Here is a 16,278-nt window from a genome sequence, read left to right on the forward strand (position 1 = left end):
AATCATACCAAATCATTCCAAAAAAAAATGTGAGCTAAAGAAAATACTAGTTATGTTCTTTGTAGGTATCTGAGAAACCTCCCAGTAAGAGATCAGTTCAACCTTCTTTGTTGTCTGAGTCCCAGTGAGTTCATATGACTGGTCCGTGGTTCCATAGCTATTAAGCTGTAAAACCAAGGCTATGAGCATTATTCTTCTGACTCCTAGGCTTGCAGTCTTCCCATTGTAGCAGTGCTCCTTCCTCTTGAGTTTTATAAATTTCACAGTCATTCAGTCAATAAACATTTTCTAAACATCTATGATGTTCCAGGCCTTGTACCTGATATAGGAAGAAGACGGTAGAAAAAGATTTCATGAAATGAAACTAACAGATCTGTATTTAAAGTCAGAGCCCCTAATTTCAAACCTTTTTCCTTCTACTTATTATCATTCAAGTTTGACTATATTCTTTTCTTGAAACTGTATAATGACATTTTCTAAGTCTGTCTCCCCTTCCAAATCCTGTTTCCTCTTACTGCCTAGCTTCACAGTTAATTTACTGGGAGAATGTAGAAATCGTTGCTTTTTTTTTAATAAATAATTTGCTAAATATGCTAATGAGACTTGCTAGCCTTAGATTCAAATTTGACTAAGTAACTGATAGAGTGATCTACAAAGCATCAAAAACAAAAACCTGTCACTGTGTCGCCAAGTTTCCCATGTCCACTCAAGAAAGGCCATCTCCCAAGATTTCTCCATGGCAGGAGGTGGAAGGGGAAGCAAATACCTGCCATCCTTGGGAAGTCTTTATCTTCCTATCAGGTCCATAATGGGGGGAGTCTGGTGAGAAGATTGTGGTTTTCATGCCAAAATCTTTTGGTCTGCAAATTAGGAAACAAGGTGGGAAGTATTTGGGGTTAGTCTATATAATGAAAAATGGTTTTCAAGAGGGCAAATAAAGAGTTGAATTGGGGGTCTTTCTAGGAAATGAATGTAAGCCAGATGAAAAAGGGCAGCAAAGATGTGGATGGAACCCCTGGAAGAGATGCTTTTGTTGTAATAGAATCACAAGGAACTCCCCCTCCCTATGCCCAGAAAAAGTTGGCAGTTCCTCTTAACCTTTAGCACAAGGCATACTTTAAAAGGCTTTAGAAAACTGTTTCCTGGCTGTATTTTATGGTATTACATGACTTTGTTATTTCTGTCACTATAATTAAGATACTGTCAGACTTTCTATTCTTCCTTAAGAGAAGCACTGAGTAGTTCAGCTGTCAAGATTATAAGGGCGAGAGTCTGAAAGCATCAGCATCCCGGGTGTCAGACTGGTTCAGTTGTAGGTGTGTTGTGCAGGTGGGGAGTGGGGCATGTTGCCTTGATCTGTGATGGCAGGAATTTATTAAGATCTATCTTGTTTCCAGAGAATTAGGTGAAAAAGAAGCTACAGGTGTGTTCTTGGCTTAGTTCAAAGTCAGATGAGCTAGTTTTATGGAGAGCACTTTGCAAATCTAAAAGATATAACATGATAGCTATGATAATGAGGATGAAGGAGAAAGAGGCAGATCATTTGCTGAGGACCAGGGATGAATAATGGAGAGCCTGTGTGTTCAACAGATATTTTCTCCATTTAAAGAAAAATATGAGGAATGTCTCCAGTTCCACAGAGATGGGATGCTACAGGGCAGCCTTATGAGAAGACATGGAAAAGAATAGGCTGAACAGGTATGGATGAGTTTGAATCCATATCATTGGAAGAAATAGATCACAACTAATGAGATCAAAGATCCAATAAAGTCTTAGAGAATTACTATATCAACATTGATACTTTATATAATCAACTTTTTAAAAAATTATTTTAAACCTATGCATTGGGTGGCTATAGCATTCTGGGGCAGATTTTTTTTTTATGGAGGACAGAGTAGTCCCTTTTCATTTTGCATGTAAAAGGCAACATGTAGAAAATCTAAAATAATAAGAGCAGATATACTCACACATACACATACATAAACAAAATCTAAAGATTTCTCCATAAGTGTACCACTTATTCCATGAAAATTGGATTATATGAATAGGAAATGTATAAATACTTGATTATAAATTTTACTAAACAGGTATGATTGTTTTACCACCAAAATGGTTTTTACTACAGAAATCCAGTAAGCAGAAATTTAAGGTTAGAGTCAGAAGCATTTAGAAATTAGGGTTCTAACCCTAAATTAATTTTGAAACCTAATCCTGAATGCCTCTGACCCTAAATTCTGATTTGGATACCAACCTTTCCTGAGCTTATACTAATTTGAATTTGAGTCCTTCAATCAGTTTCTGAGCTTTCTTTGACTTCTGTAAGCTTTTGTGCCTTGGACAAATCCTTGGTTCAGAGCAGACCCTTGAATTTCCTCTTTCTCCTTGACCATCTAGACTAGAGGGAACATCCACTAGACATTTCTCAAGTTTGATAGGTTGTCAGAAAATAACACATACCTTTTCTATATTTAGCATAAAGTACTCTGTACTCATCATTGGACAGTTTATTTAACTGGAAGAAACTTCAGGAACATCAGAGAAAAAGTGATCTCAGAGACCCTCTAGTCCAGTCTTTTCATTTTTTAGAAGGAAACATTGAATTCCAGTTAGATTAAAAGACTTGCCTATGGACTCACAATTAGTAATCATTCAAAAGCAGAATATGAAGTCAAATCTTCTAAATCCAGAAACATTGTTCTTTTTCTCCATATAATGTTCTTTTCATCTATTTTAAATCATTTTAAAGATGAGGGAAAAGAGTCAGATATAGTGCCCCCTTGCCTCACAACAGAACCAATTACGAATGTGAAGCCTCTCAGACTATTCCTCTGACTGTATCATAGTATCTCCCTGTCTCCATCCTTCCTTTCATTCTAGTTGAACTCTAAGCCATTAAGCGTGTTGCTTCTCATGGATTCATTTCCTGGAATCATCATTATATGGAAACAGAGATATTCTAATCTACCCTTTACCCAAACATTTCTCTTGTTTTCTATTAAGAGTTGATTTTCCCCCCAGTATACACTCCAGTTTTCTGAGTTCACTGCCTTTAAGGAAAGTTTGTTCTTACAGAAATAACTCTAAGCAAAGTTTCATTTTAGCTAATAGACATTCTCCCTCTAGTGGTTATGTGAGATTATGAAAAAATAGTAATGAGATTGTATTCCAGGTCATTTGTTTTCTCCAATTTCTATTCTTCCATAATGGCAGGAAAAATCAAGAGTGCCTATGAATTAGGCCAATCTTGCCTTAGAAATAATCAGTATCATTAGGGAATATATGACTATAAAAGGACTTTGGAATAATAAAGTACAAAGTATAATCCAATGGTCCAACCATGTCATGATTGTGAGCAGAAGCCAAATACTGCCTACTTTAGGAGTCCATATTAAACATCCATATAAGTGAATGCTAATATTGACTCTTCTTGATTTATACTTTTTGTATGATTGAATAGTTCGCTACCTTTTTTGCTTCTTTTGGCACTTAGAAATTTAAAGCAAGAAATTTCTCCTATAATTTCCTTGATTGCACTATTCTTATATGTAACATTTTAAATTACTTTTCTTCAAGAATCACCTCCAAGGTGTGGCTAGGGGGTGCAGTGGATAGAGCACTGGCCCTGGAGTCAGGAGTACCTGAGTTCAAATTCGGCCTCAGACATTTAATAATTACCTAGCTGTGTGGCCTTGGGCAAGCCACTTAACCCCATTTGCCTTGCAAAAACCTAAAAAAAAAAGATTCTCCTCTAAGAATTAAAATGTGGTTCTTAGTTTGACTTAAAAAAGTCTCTCACTATTAAAGATTTATATTTGAAAAAAGTCCTACCAATTTTTTCTACAAATTCAAAAGAGGGTATATTTTTAGTTTAGTTTTTTTTTTTAGAAGTCTGTGGGGTTAATTGACTTGCCCAACATCACATAGCTAGGAAATTATTTATGTGTCTGAGACTGTATTTGAACTCAGGTCTTCCTGACTCCAGGGCTGGTACTCTATCCACTGTGCCACCTAGTTGCCCCAAGAGGGCACATTTTTAAGCCTTCTAGTGATGAGACTAGCCTCTCTTATCTTATGAATTTGCCCATCTTCTGTACTCAGGTCTAGAATGCCATTTAAGCACAATACTCAAGAGAAGCATAAAAAGGTAAACATAAAGGAGTAATCATAAGGGTTTCAATAAAGTTAAACTGCCTTCAGTCTTATATGGGAAGATGATACATGTAACTCCTAAGAATTTTATCATTATTAGGGCAGTTTAAAGGGTATAGATAGAGGGCATGGATGTGAGCCAATTATGTTGGAATGATCTCCCAAAAACTGGAGAAAGAGGAATTCACTGGGAGAAGAGGAAAGAGATAGAATGGGAAAATATTTCTCACATAAAAGAGGCACAAATGGAAGAACTTTTTCAGTAGGGGGAAACTGGGGAAAAGGTCAGCAAAGCAATACTTGAACCCCACCGACATCAGAACTGGCCCAAAGAAGGGAGAATACATACACGCATACTCTTAGGTGTGTATAGAAAAAGTAATTTACACAATACAGAAACAGGACAAGGGGATAAGAGAAAAAATGGGTAGGGGGGGAATGATGAAAGGGAGGCCAGATGAAGTAATGATAAAAAAGTAAAATAGACTTTCAAGGAAGGACAAAATGAAAAGAAACAGAAGAAAATGGGTTAGAAGGAAAAATAGTAACCAGTAATAAGTAATTAGTAATCATAATGAAGATGATATTTATTTTTCATTCTCCAAGAAGACAACGATATCAGACAAGCCAATTACCTGGATTTGAGGGAGGGAGATTGTGCTAAGTCAACAGTCTCACTTTCTCCTCTGAAACCATCTGGGTACAGTGGCCAGATATGGATCAGTATGACTGCAGAAGGCCCTGGATGTGAGGCAATCAGGGTTAAGTGACTTGCCACTTGCCCATGGTCACCCAGTTAGTTAGGTCAGGTGTTTAAGACAAATTTGAACTCGGGTCCCCCTGACTCCATGGCCAGGGTTCTGGCCACTGCACCACCTGGCTGCCCCTTATAATCATAAGTGTGAATTTGAATGTGGTTTGGGGCGAAGAGGAATGTGAAGGAGATGAGTTCTTCCATTAAATGGGAAATGAATAGCAAAACTAATCAGAAACTAGAATCCAAAATATGTTTGTTTTTTTTTACAATAAACACACTTAAGCAGACACAGAGAATTAAAATAAGGGGTTGGAAAAAATCTAACATGCTTCAATTAAACTAAAAGCAAAACCAAAAAAGGCAGGGGTAGTGATCATGTTCTCAGGGAAAAAAGATAGGCCTAATTAAAAGAAATAGTCAGGGAAACTACATTTAACTAAAAGGTACTATAGATGATGAAATTGTTATCAAAAGATTTTAGAGCATTTCTCCTCAAATATATACTTAATATAAAACTGAGTCAGATTTATATAAATAAGAACCTTTCTTCAACTGATGTAGGCAAAATATATAAAGAGGCCATTTTCAGAAAAAAAAACGCAAAGCTATCATACTCTAAATCATCATTGATTAGAGAAGGGTAAATTAAAATAATCCTGGGGTATGACCTCATACCTATTAGAACTGACAAATACTGAAGGGGATGAGGAAATAGCTATACTAATGAACTATTGGTGGAGTAGTAAACCTCCCCAGTCATTCTCAAGAACAATTTGGAACTAGGTCCAACTAACTATAAAATTAGCATTCTCTTTGACCCAGCAATATCACTATTATATCCCAAAGAGTAAAAAGAGTAATAAAAAAAAGACCTATATGTATAAAAATTACTTATAAAAGCTCTTTCTGTATTGGCAAAGATTTAAATGATTGAAATTGAAGGAAAGCTCATCAGTCTCATTAGGGAATATATAACTATGAAAGGACTTGGAAAGATTGAATAAATAGTCCAATGGTCCAACCATGTCATGATTAGGAGCAGAAGTCAAATAGTGCCTACTTTAGGTGTCCATATAAATGTCCATATAAGTAAATACTAATATTGACTCTTTTTTAATTTATACTTTTTGTTTCTTTTGATACTTATGACAGTAGTAAACTAGTACTGTACTGTGGGAAATGGAGGGGGGCAGTTTCAGAATAATCTGGGAAGACCCAAATGAACTGATCCAAAGTGAAGTAAGAAGAACCTGGAAATCATTGTACATAGTAACAGCAATGTTATAGTATGAAAGTAAAAAATCAACTGTGAAAGACTTGTCTACTCTGATCAATACAATGATCCAACACAATTTCAAAGAAGTCATGATGAAAAAATGCTATCCACCTCCAGAGAGACTATAGATTTATTCTTTTTTTGTTTGTTTTAGGTTTTTGCTAGGCAATGGGGTTAAGTGGCTTGCCCAAGGCCACACAGCTAGGCAATTATTAAGTGTCTGAGACCAGATTTGAACCCAGGTACTCCTGACTCCAGGGCGGGTGCTTTATTCACTGTGCCACCTAGCCATCCGCTGATTAATTCTTTAAAAAAAAAATTATTTTTTCCAATTATATGTAAAGACAAATTTAAACATTCATTTTAAAATATTTTTTGAATTCCACATTTTCTTTCTCTCTTCCCCACTTCCCTCCTCTTTAAAACAGTAAGCAATTTGATATAGTTTATATGCATTTAATCTTGTAAAACTTGCTTCCACAGTTATGTAAAAGAAGAAAGGGACCAAAAAGAAAATCCACAAATGATTTAAAGTGGAAGTAGTATACTTTAATCTGCCTTCAGACTCCAACAAGTTTATGAATTTTTAAATGCAGTTTTCTCCCTTCATTTTTCTTGCTTTTAAAAATATAACTGATACAGAAATATGTTTTGTATGATCTCACTAGGTGAAATTCATAATATAATTGATATTATGTTTCTTTTCTTCCCAGTGGATGTGGGAAGGGTGAGAGGGAAGTAGAGAATTTTGAAATCCAAATTTCAGAGTTAAAATAAGTAATAGTAAAAAATAAAATAAAATAAATAAAAATAAAATTAGTAATAGTGTTTTTTTTAAAAACCCTGTTATTAGAGCTAGGGAGTAAGTCCATTAGCACACCCCACCCAGGGAGAGGTGTGGAGAGCCTGAATGAAGGCTGTGAGAATGGGAGTGGAGAGAAGGGGACTAAAGTGAGATGATACAGAGATAGAATTGACTAATCTCAACCACTGATTGAATATGTGAGAAATGAGTTAAATATGAATAATCAAGTGAATGGAAAAATAAAGGTTTATGGACTTGGATTAGATTTTATTCAACTTGGACACTTAAAAGTGAAAGAAGCTATTCCACTGCACAATGTCATTAGATGTTCTCAGGCTCAAAGATGTTTTAGAAATGATCTGTTTGTTACTGATCTTTATTGTCCTAAAGCTATTTCTAATTTATGCTTGAATTGCTCTATGGACTGAGATAAAAACCAAGAGACATAACACTAAAGAACTCCATGAACTGAAATGGTATGTTCTAAGAGAGATCTCCATGTGAATAAGTAAACAGCAATCAAATTAGACCAAGATAGTAAATGATACTGAGAGGGAGAGACAGCAATAAACATCCAGTTCCATCAGTTCCCATAACAACTTTGCTTACTGCTTTACGAAGTTTAGTTTAGGGTGTCTTTGTAATTGCTTATGATAGTCTTTTTTTTTTCTGTGACCATGTAGCTATATAGAGCATTCTATTTTTGCAGCTATACTGAAAAAAACAGAAGTTCTAAGTTCTGGCACCATCTCTTCTATATGACCTTGAATAGTTAATTAAGTCACTCTGAGACTCAGTTTCTACATTTATGAAAAATGGAGATAGCCTTTCCAATATTTCAGAATACTATGATGAAGAATAGAGAGGTCATAGACCATCAGACATTCTTGAAAATTGATGAGATGAAAAGAACCTTTAGTGAGAATAGATGAAAGGAGAATACAAGGGGCGGCTAGGTGACACAGTGGATAAAGCAACGGCCCTGGAGTCAGGAGTATTTGGGTTCAAATCTGGTCTCAGACACTTGATAACTACCTAGCTGTGTGGCTTTGGCAAGCCACTTAACCCCATTTGCCTTGCAAAAAACCTTAAAAAAAATTTTAAAAAAAAAGAAAGGAGAATACAATAAGCACCAATGGATGGAAGAGTGATATAAAAAAGTCAAAATGCTTCAATAAAACTTTTAGATAGTAGGTAGAACACACAGGGAAGTATGATAAATAGACATAAAAGAAATATAAAGAACAACTAAACAAAGAGAAGGGGGGGGGGGAGTAAAGAAGAATCTTAAAGGAGCCTCAAAAATAAATGCGTTTTTCAGTGGTTTCAAGCTCTCATCCAGTAGTCCACCCGTATTTTTCCTGTAGATTTTGTCTATATGCTGCAATCTTTCCAAATGCATATTCCTAACACATTAGAACCCTCTGGTTCCTGGGCTCAGTGGATTTAATTAGCATCTCTATGCCTATGACTCTGAAATCTACTTATCCTGTTCCAACTCTGTACTTAACTTTAATCTTGAATCTCCCATTGTTTCTCTGACTCAGATGGCCCCTAGACATCTTAAAACTCAACCTGTCCAAAATGAAATTCATTATCTTTCCCTCCAAACCCTGCCCTTCCTCCTTCAAACTCCCCCATTATCATAGAGAGTGATACCATTCTCACAGTTCCTCTATTATAGTCTAGTTATCTTCTTCAGTTCCTCTCACCACCACCCATATTGTTGTCAACTCCTATGAATTTCACTTTGGCAGCATCTCTGAAATGTGCCCTCTTCTCTCCTCTGACTCTGCCACTATCCTCATCATCTCGCTTTTGGATTGTTGCGATAACCTGCTGATGGATTCATTGACTATAAGGCTTTCCACACTCTATTTCATTTACCATTCAGTCACCCAGATGATTTTCATAAAGCATAAGTTCAATCATGTCGGCCTCCTAATTACCTCCAGCATCAAGTACAAAATCCTATTTGTTAGTCAAAACTTTTCAAAACCTAGCCCCCTCCTTCCTTTCCAGTCTTCTTAAAACTTAGAGCCAATACATGTTCTTTGATCCTGTGACACCAACATCCTGGCTATTTTACCAATAACTGGACATTTTGTCTTGGACATTCTATGCCGGAAATATTCCCCCTTTTTATCTCTTCCAACTGGCATTCCTATCTTCCTTTAAGTTTCAATTAAAATCCCATCTAAAACAGAAAATCCCCTCTTAATGTTCCATCTCTTTTTGTAAATTATTTTCTATTGTTCCCATTTATATCTTGGTTGTATGTACTTGAGTACTTGTCTCCACCATTAGATTGTGAGCTCCTTGTTGACAAGGAATATCTTTTGCCTCTTTTTGTATCTCAACACTTGGCACTGTGCCTGTTACACTTAATGAATATTCATTTATTTTCATGGATACTTTATTTTTCCAAATAGATGTTATGAGTTTTTTTAGCATTCATCCAAATACATATGTATATTTTTAAGTTACACAATTTCCTTCCAACCCCCGTTCCCACCCCCATCCCCCAGAGGTGAACAGTCAGGTTAATATTGTACATACATATTTTTGATAAACATGTTTACAGATAAGTCTTTTTTTGGTATGAAGAATTAGGATGTTAAGGGAAAGAGATACATGAGATAATTTTTAGAAGATGTTCATTAGATTCTAAAGAGTTTTTTGTTTTGTTTTTCTTCCTCTGGAATAGGATAGCATTGTCCATAGCCATCTAATTTGGTTGCCCTAACTCTTTAATGAATTTTTATTGACTGGCTTTTGACTATCAGCATTCTTGGGTAGGAATTCCAGAACTCCATCTGGCTCTTTGTTAACCAGCATTCACTTATATGCCCAGTCCACTTCATTTTCATTTTTATACTTCCTTGATAAGTTTTACACTCTTTTCTCTATGAGCAGTATCACTTTTATTAGTTTATGTTAGCCTGAGCAGTCATTCTATGGTGTGGTGGAAAAAGCATGACTATGACTTCAGAATAACTGGCTTCATGTTCCAACATTGCTGCATATCATACTTCTTTGCTTAATCTCCCCATTTACTAAATAGAAATAAGAAACCCTGACCCCATTGATCTCAGAGGACTGTTGTTATAGATCTCTTTTTAACTCAGAAGTGTTTAGAAATGACAGCATTTATGGAAGAGTTTTCAGAATTCCTTAGGTTACAAAATGTATGCATTAAACTTAACTACCCCCTACCTTCCTTTTCTTCCTTTTAAATATGATCTTTTTCTACATCACATATGATTGAGTTAAGACCATAAAGATTCTGCTTAGAGTATTATTTGCATTTTTTAATTCCCTTTGTTTAAATTCCTCAGCAAAGAAATCTGCCAAGCCACAGAGATTCTGATGTGTCCAATGTGTGAGAGAAGCTGCATGCTCCAGAAACTGAATGAGAGTTGCATCTATGCCAAGGTGAGAATGGATGTTTTTTGTTTTTGTTTTTGGTGAATGCGTCCTGTCCCCAAGTAAATTGACTGTCTACTTGAGAGATAAACCATGTCCACAAAGAAATAAAAATGTGAATTTGCAATTTAATCAAAGAGAAAAGAATAATATAAAATCTGAAAAAAAGGTATCAGGTAGGGGAGAAGGTTGAGTCAGTAAGGGAGGTCATTGCAAAAAAAAAATGGAGTGCTAAGTTGAGTTTTGAAAAATGGTGGAGTTTCAGAGTGGAAAACAGGTAGAATATCTTGAGGTATTGGCAACCAAGGTGAGGTGTTGATTATATATGTGAGAGCAGGGTGCTAGTCAGAGCAGATTGTAGATTATGCAAGTGACAAGAGAGATGAAAAGGAGAGGAAAAATGCAGGAAAAGAAGAAAATAAAAGAGGAGAGAAGAAAAAAAATGATAGAGGATCTTAAATAGCAATATCAGAAGTTTAGGCTTTATCCCTAGGCAGTGTAGAGTAACGGGTGGTTTTTCTGAATTGATTGTTTTGATATTTGGAAGTTTCAGTTGATATAGTATTGGATGAACTCTTTGGGAGACTACTTAGAAACTAAAATTGGGAAGGTTCAGTAGTAAGGGGAATAATGAGGAGGGACTAGATGAGGTAAATGTTTTAGAGAGAGAATTGACAGGATTAAGCAACAAAATGGGTATGCTGAGAGGGAGAGGAAAGAGTCTAGGATGACTGTCTTTACTTAATAATTATGTTTCAACAAAAGCATTTCTGAGTCCAAAAGCATTAAAGCATTAAGTGTTTTTTGGAATTATTTTTCTCTTGTTTCCATTATTATATAGATATACATACATACATACATATATATATATATATATATATATATATATATGTGTGTGTGTGTAGTAATTGAATGAAATTATTTGTTTTAAACAGCTATTGAAGCCATAATCAATTTCTTTTTCTGATAACCCAGGGATAGCCATTGGATTTTAGAAATTAGAAATATGTCCTCCATAAAGTATCTCTTTAGTTTAAGGTGATTCTCATCTTTTCCTCCCTTCCTTATTTATTTGTAGTAAGTTTTTTCTTTTTCTTTTATAGCTTAATGGGAATTATAGGGAAAAAATCATTTGTAGAAATATTCTAAGATCCTAGTTAAGAGCTAGAAAGGATCCTGGAAAGGTTCTATAGGCCATCCAATCTAATTCTCCCTTTTTTATACAAGAAGGATAATGGAAACCAGTCGCCAGTCTGTATAGAGATGGAAGATGATTGAATTTTCTCTCTGTAAACTATTGTCATAGCTCCTGAGTATCATCTTGAACATTGTAAATGGTTATTTCTGAGTGTGTCCATCCAGGATGTTTTCAGAGGGTGAAGGTGCTACTGGTGATGAGATTAAGTGACTTGCCCAAGATCACAGAAAGGAAATGCCTAAGGGTGAAATTTGAACTCTGATCTTTCTAAATCTAGATTCTACTATCTGTTCACTAGCATACCTCCAGCAGCACCTCTTCCCCCAAGAGAAAGAGATTCTGGGAAATCCGAAACCTTTCTATGAGCATCATAATAGGCATCCTAAATTAAGCAAAACTGATCAGTCCTCATCTGTAAAAAGAGAAATTCCTTAGAGATAGGAATAGCAAGTCTCCTTCCAAATAATTCAGATCTCTGTGACTATCAGAGGGACCCAGTTTTCATCAGAAGTCCTTTTTCTTCCAGTTTTGAATCCAACAATTTAAACAAAAGGAACCAGTCCTCCTTTACAAGAACTAAAGCATTATAAATTCCAAGTGGTATCCTCACTCTGCAACAAGGTCATTTTTCCTGAGGGGAAAACAATAAAGAGGAGGATAATTACCAGGAGATTAATTATTTTAGAAAGATTGACCTCCTAACTCCTATGGGAGGTGTAAGTAATTTAGATTTTGGGTAAAAAGTTTTCTGAGAATGATTGTTTCCTACAGGAGCAAAGCAGGTTTGGGCTTTGGTAATGAACTGCAAGATTGAAATTTCTTGGTTTTCCTGTATTTGTTTCTCTAACATGTCTGTGATTTTAAACCCTTATGTAAGTTATTTTCTTGCTTTTTGAAAAAATGGATGATTACTAAGAAAGAAAAAAAAAAAGATTGAGAACAACACCCCCACACTGCCTCCTTACTTTTTCATCAGACAAGTAAAAAACACTTTGCTAATAAAAGTTATGTGATAGGAATGGGGACTGTGCTTTGTTGGCACCTTCTCAAAAATAGTCTTAGGGGATTGGACTACTTGGTGTTCTGAGAAGTTGTAACTTTACCAGGATTATACAACCAATAGGAAGTCTGCTTTATACTGTTTAGTCATTCCAGTAATGTCCTGCTCTTTGTGACCCCATTTGGGGTTTTCTTGGCAAAGATACTGGAGTACTTTACCATTTCTTCATCAGCTCATTTTATAGAAGAAACCGAGGCAAACAGGATTAAGTGACTTGTCCAGGATCACATAGCTAGAAAGTGTCTGAGGTCAGATTTGAGTTCAGATCTTCCTGACCCCCAAGCTCATTTCCATAACCACTGTACCATCTAACCGCCCAATAAAAGGACTTGGATTCAAATCCTACCTCAGATTCTACCTATGTAGCCTTATTCCCCACCTAGGTCTCAGTCTCTTCATATATAAAATGGAAAGAGTAGCCTTAAGTGGTTTCTGAGTTCCTTTCCATTCTAGATGTATGATCTAAGAACCAGTAAACTGAACACATGTTTATATGATCATACATGAAAATTCTTCATTATAAGGCTTAGATTAGGAACTGAGGTAGCCTTCCCATCCAAAAATCTATGCTTTTGTTCCAGACACTGTGCTTAGGCATTGGGGCAAAGACATCCCCCACCCCCCGCCACCCAGTGAAGTAGCTCCTGCCCTAGAGAAGCTCACATTCTTTGAGGTGACACATAAGTTTATTGCTCATTTTTATTTTTTCTCAAATCATGTTGGAGTATGTGAAACCATCCTAAGACCAAGAATGATTGAGTAGTAAGAAGTTCATCTCACTTTATGCATCTTGTAAAAATGTTCAAAAAAGACCAAACTTTATATATTAAATTTCTACATTGACTTCCATTCTAACTTGAGAGTTGTGTTAGCCCTTTAAAAGAAAAAATTTAGAAAGTTGTAAAAGTAGTTAAAAATCATAGCATTTTTCTTGGAAAAGATTCACCTTTTTACATGTTGATTTTATGTACACTGAATTTTCCCCTAAAGTTCTTGGAGCCAGTCATTTATAGGATTATGGATTTATAGCTCAGGGTCATCTAGTCCCATATTCTCATTTTATTGTTGAAGGCACTTTAATGCATTAGAAAGAGTGGTGGATTTGTAGGCAAATGACCTGGGTTTGGCTTGGACTGTCTATTGGCATAGTGGAGAGAGAACTGGACCTGGAGTCTGGAAGACCTGAGTTCAAATTTGGCCTCAAACTCTTACTAACTATGTGATCCTGAGCAAATCACTTAACCTATTTGTCTCAGTTTCCTCATCTCTAAAATTAACCAGAGAAGGAAATGACAAACTACTCCAGTATCTTTGCCTTGACAGCCCCAAAATGGGGTCACAAAGTGTGAGATATAATTGAACAACAATTGAAAAAAAAAACCAGGATTCAAATCCTTCCTCTGTCAGAGATATGTCCATCTATGATCCTTTAATACTGAAGATCAGGGGGGTTCACTGATTTGTCTCATTTTGGACATTGGACTCCAAACACTGCACTTTTTCCATTGCCCTTTAAAAAAATTGTCATCATGGGAGACTCAATTTACAGCTGCTAATGCTAGCCAGTTGCTTTCCATTTCAGTAGAGTTTCTTATAGTATACATAAAATTTTCATATAAATATATACATTTATATTTATATTTGTGGGTATACATATATAATCTGTCTCTGTATATACATATATATTTGTGTGTGCATGTGTGTGTGTGTGTGTGTGTGTGTGTATATATATATGTGAGATAGAAGCAATTAAAGTATTTCTTCAAATCTGTTAGCTAGAACAGTCAAGGAAGACTGTTTTCTAGTAGTTCAAACAGTCCTCAATTTTCCCTAATGGTAAATGAGTCCCATACTTTTCTGTGCCCAGAGTTGTTTGTTTTGTGAGGAAATATTTCTTACTGAAAATGTTGACCTCTATTATACCTTTTTCTGTGGTTAAATTATTCATGTCTGACTCTTTATGACCCCTTTTGGGATTTTCTTGATCAAGATACTGTGGTGATTTGCCATTTCCTTCTCCAGTTCATTTTACAGATGAAGAAACTGAGGCAAGCAGGGTTCAATGTGCCTAGGGTTATACAAGTAGTAGGTGTCTGAATCCGGATTGGAACTCAGGAAAAAGAATCTGCCTGACTTCACATGTCTGAGTTCCTTCGGTGCCTGTATACCTGGTTTATTAAAAGAGGACATAGAGTATTCTGCTTTGTCATTGAAATGGAGTCCCAGTCCAGGGCTTACAAAATGTCCCCAGTGAATCCTACTTGCCCTCCTTCCTCCCTTCTTTTTTTCCTCCTCCCTCTATTCTTCCTCATATATAATATTTGTGAAGTATGTTAAGATTTGCAAAATGTATTTTTACTCTTTATATTACAAAGTATAATGAATTTCACTAGTCCAAATATTGTATCATGATCTGTTTTGTCGGGGACCAAGGGGAACAAGGTGTTTGGGGGATAAGAGTGGGGAAAGACATAGTTTTATTTTTGTTTTGAACCTTGTGGGAAAATAAAAAAGTGAAGTTATAATATAGGACGATTGTCCACTGGTAGAAATTAAATCCTCAGTCAGTAACATCTTACTGATTTTAATTACTCTTAATCTCCTGCAGAGGCAGGCTGCTACCTATACCTGGGAACTGACTGTATTTAGTTTGTCCTCCTTTTGTGTAAATCCAGTTTCCTGATTAAGCAAAGGCCGAAATGTATTGGACACTGGTGGCTTTCAATTCATGGACAGAGTTTTATAGAAAAAATAATTTAGTAACATAAGTCTGTGTGTGTGGAATCACTCAGTTGAAATTTTATCCCTCCAAAACTCCCCTCTTGCTTCTTCTTTGGAAAAGATCACTCTGTGTCTCTGAATATTTAACCTTCTTTTGGGTTGTTCTTAATTGTTCAATTATAGCATTTCTATAGCTTTTGAGGGGGCAAGGTACTTTATATATACCTTACAACAATCCTGTAGAGTGACCTGTAGTGGGTACTCTAATTCATACTATTTCACTTCTAGGGAATCATCAAGATTGAAACTGAGCCTTGAGTCTGTTCAGTGGGTGTAGCTTCAGACAAACGGAAGACTGGGAAAGACTTATCTTAAAAAAACTAAGGTCATCCTGGGCCATCTTCAGTGTCCTGATTTATGCCTTGTCACTGGACTCTGATGTCTTTGGAAGATAGAATGGGGATGATGTTTGTACAACTCTGTCTCACTTAAACTCCAGTTCATTTACAAGGTGCCCTCCTGATATCTTTGGGCCCCCTTTAAGAATGTAAAATGAGCAGCTTAAGGGGAAAGTAAAGCTGAGAGAGATAAAGAGAGATTTGCTTAGAGTCACACAGCTAGGGAGAGTCTAAAGGTAGGATTCATATTCAGAACTTCTAATTCTCCAAAATATCACCTAGCCATCTCTCAGTCAAACTAGATGGCAGCTCTAATAGGCAATGGTAGTTTTTTGTATAACAATTAAAATGTTGTCTTGTCCCTCATCAAAGGATCTTTAAAACATTAACTATGATCATTTAATATGAAAGGAGCAGTATGGAGTAGTACATGAAGGGGCAACCTTGAATTCTAGAAGACTTAGGTTTCAAGTCTTGCCCCTTGTCCT

The 16,278-nt window shown here is 35.9% G+C and overlaps 1 protein-coding gene across 1 annotated transcript in view; it reads left to right on the forward strand.

Moving 5' to 3' along the window:
* ANO3 (anoctamin 3) overlaps nucleotides 1–16,278 on the forward strand; it is a 230,987-nt gene that overhangs the window by 111,134 nt on the left and 103,575 nt on the right. The window contains exon 11 of the mRNA XM_074227568.1: nucleotides 10,326–10,422. Within this exon, the coding sequence (XP_074083669.1) occupies nucleotides 10,326–10,422 (97 nt within the window). The remainder of the gene's footprint in view (nucleotides 1–10,325; nucleotides 10,423–16,278) is intronic.

The sequence above is a fragment of the Macrotis lagotis genome, chromosome 3, assembly GCF_037893015.1.
Source record: "Macrotis lagotis isolate mMagLag1 chromosome 3, bilby.v1.9.chrom.fasta, whole genome shotgun sequence".
NCBI lineage: Eukaryota > Metazoa > Chordata > Mammalia > Peramelemorphia > Peramelidae > Macrotis > Macrotis lagotis.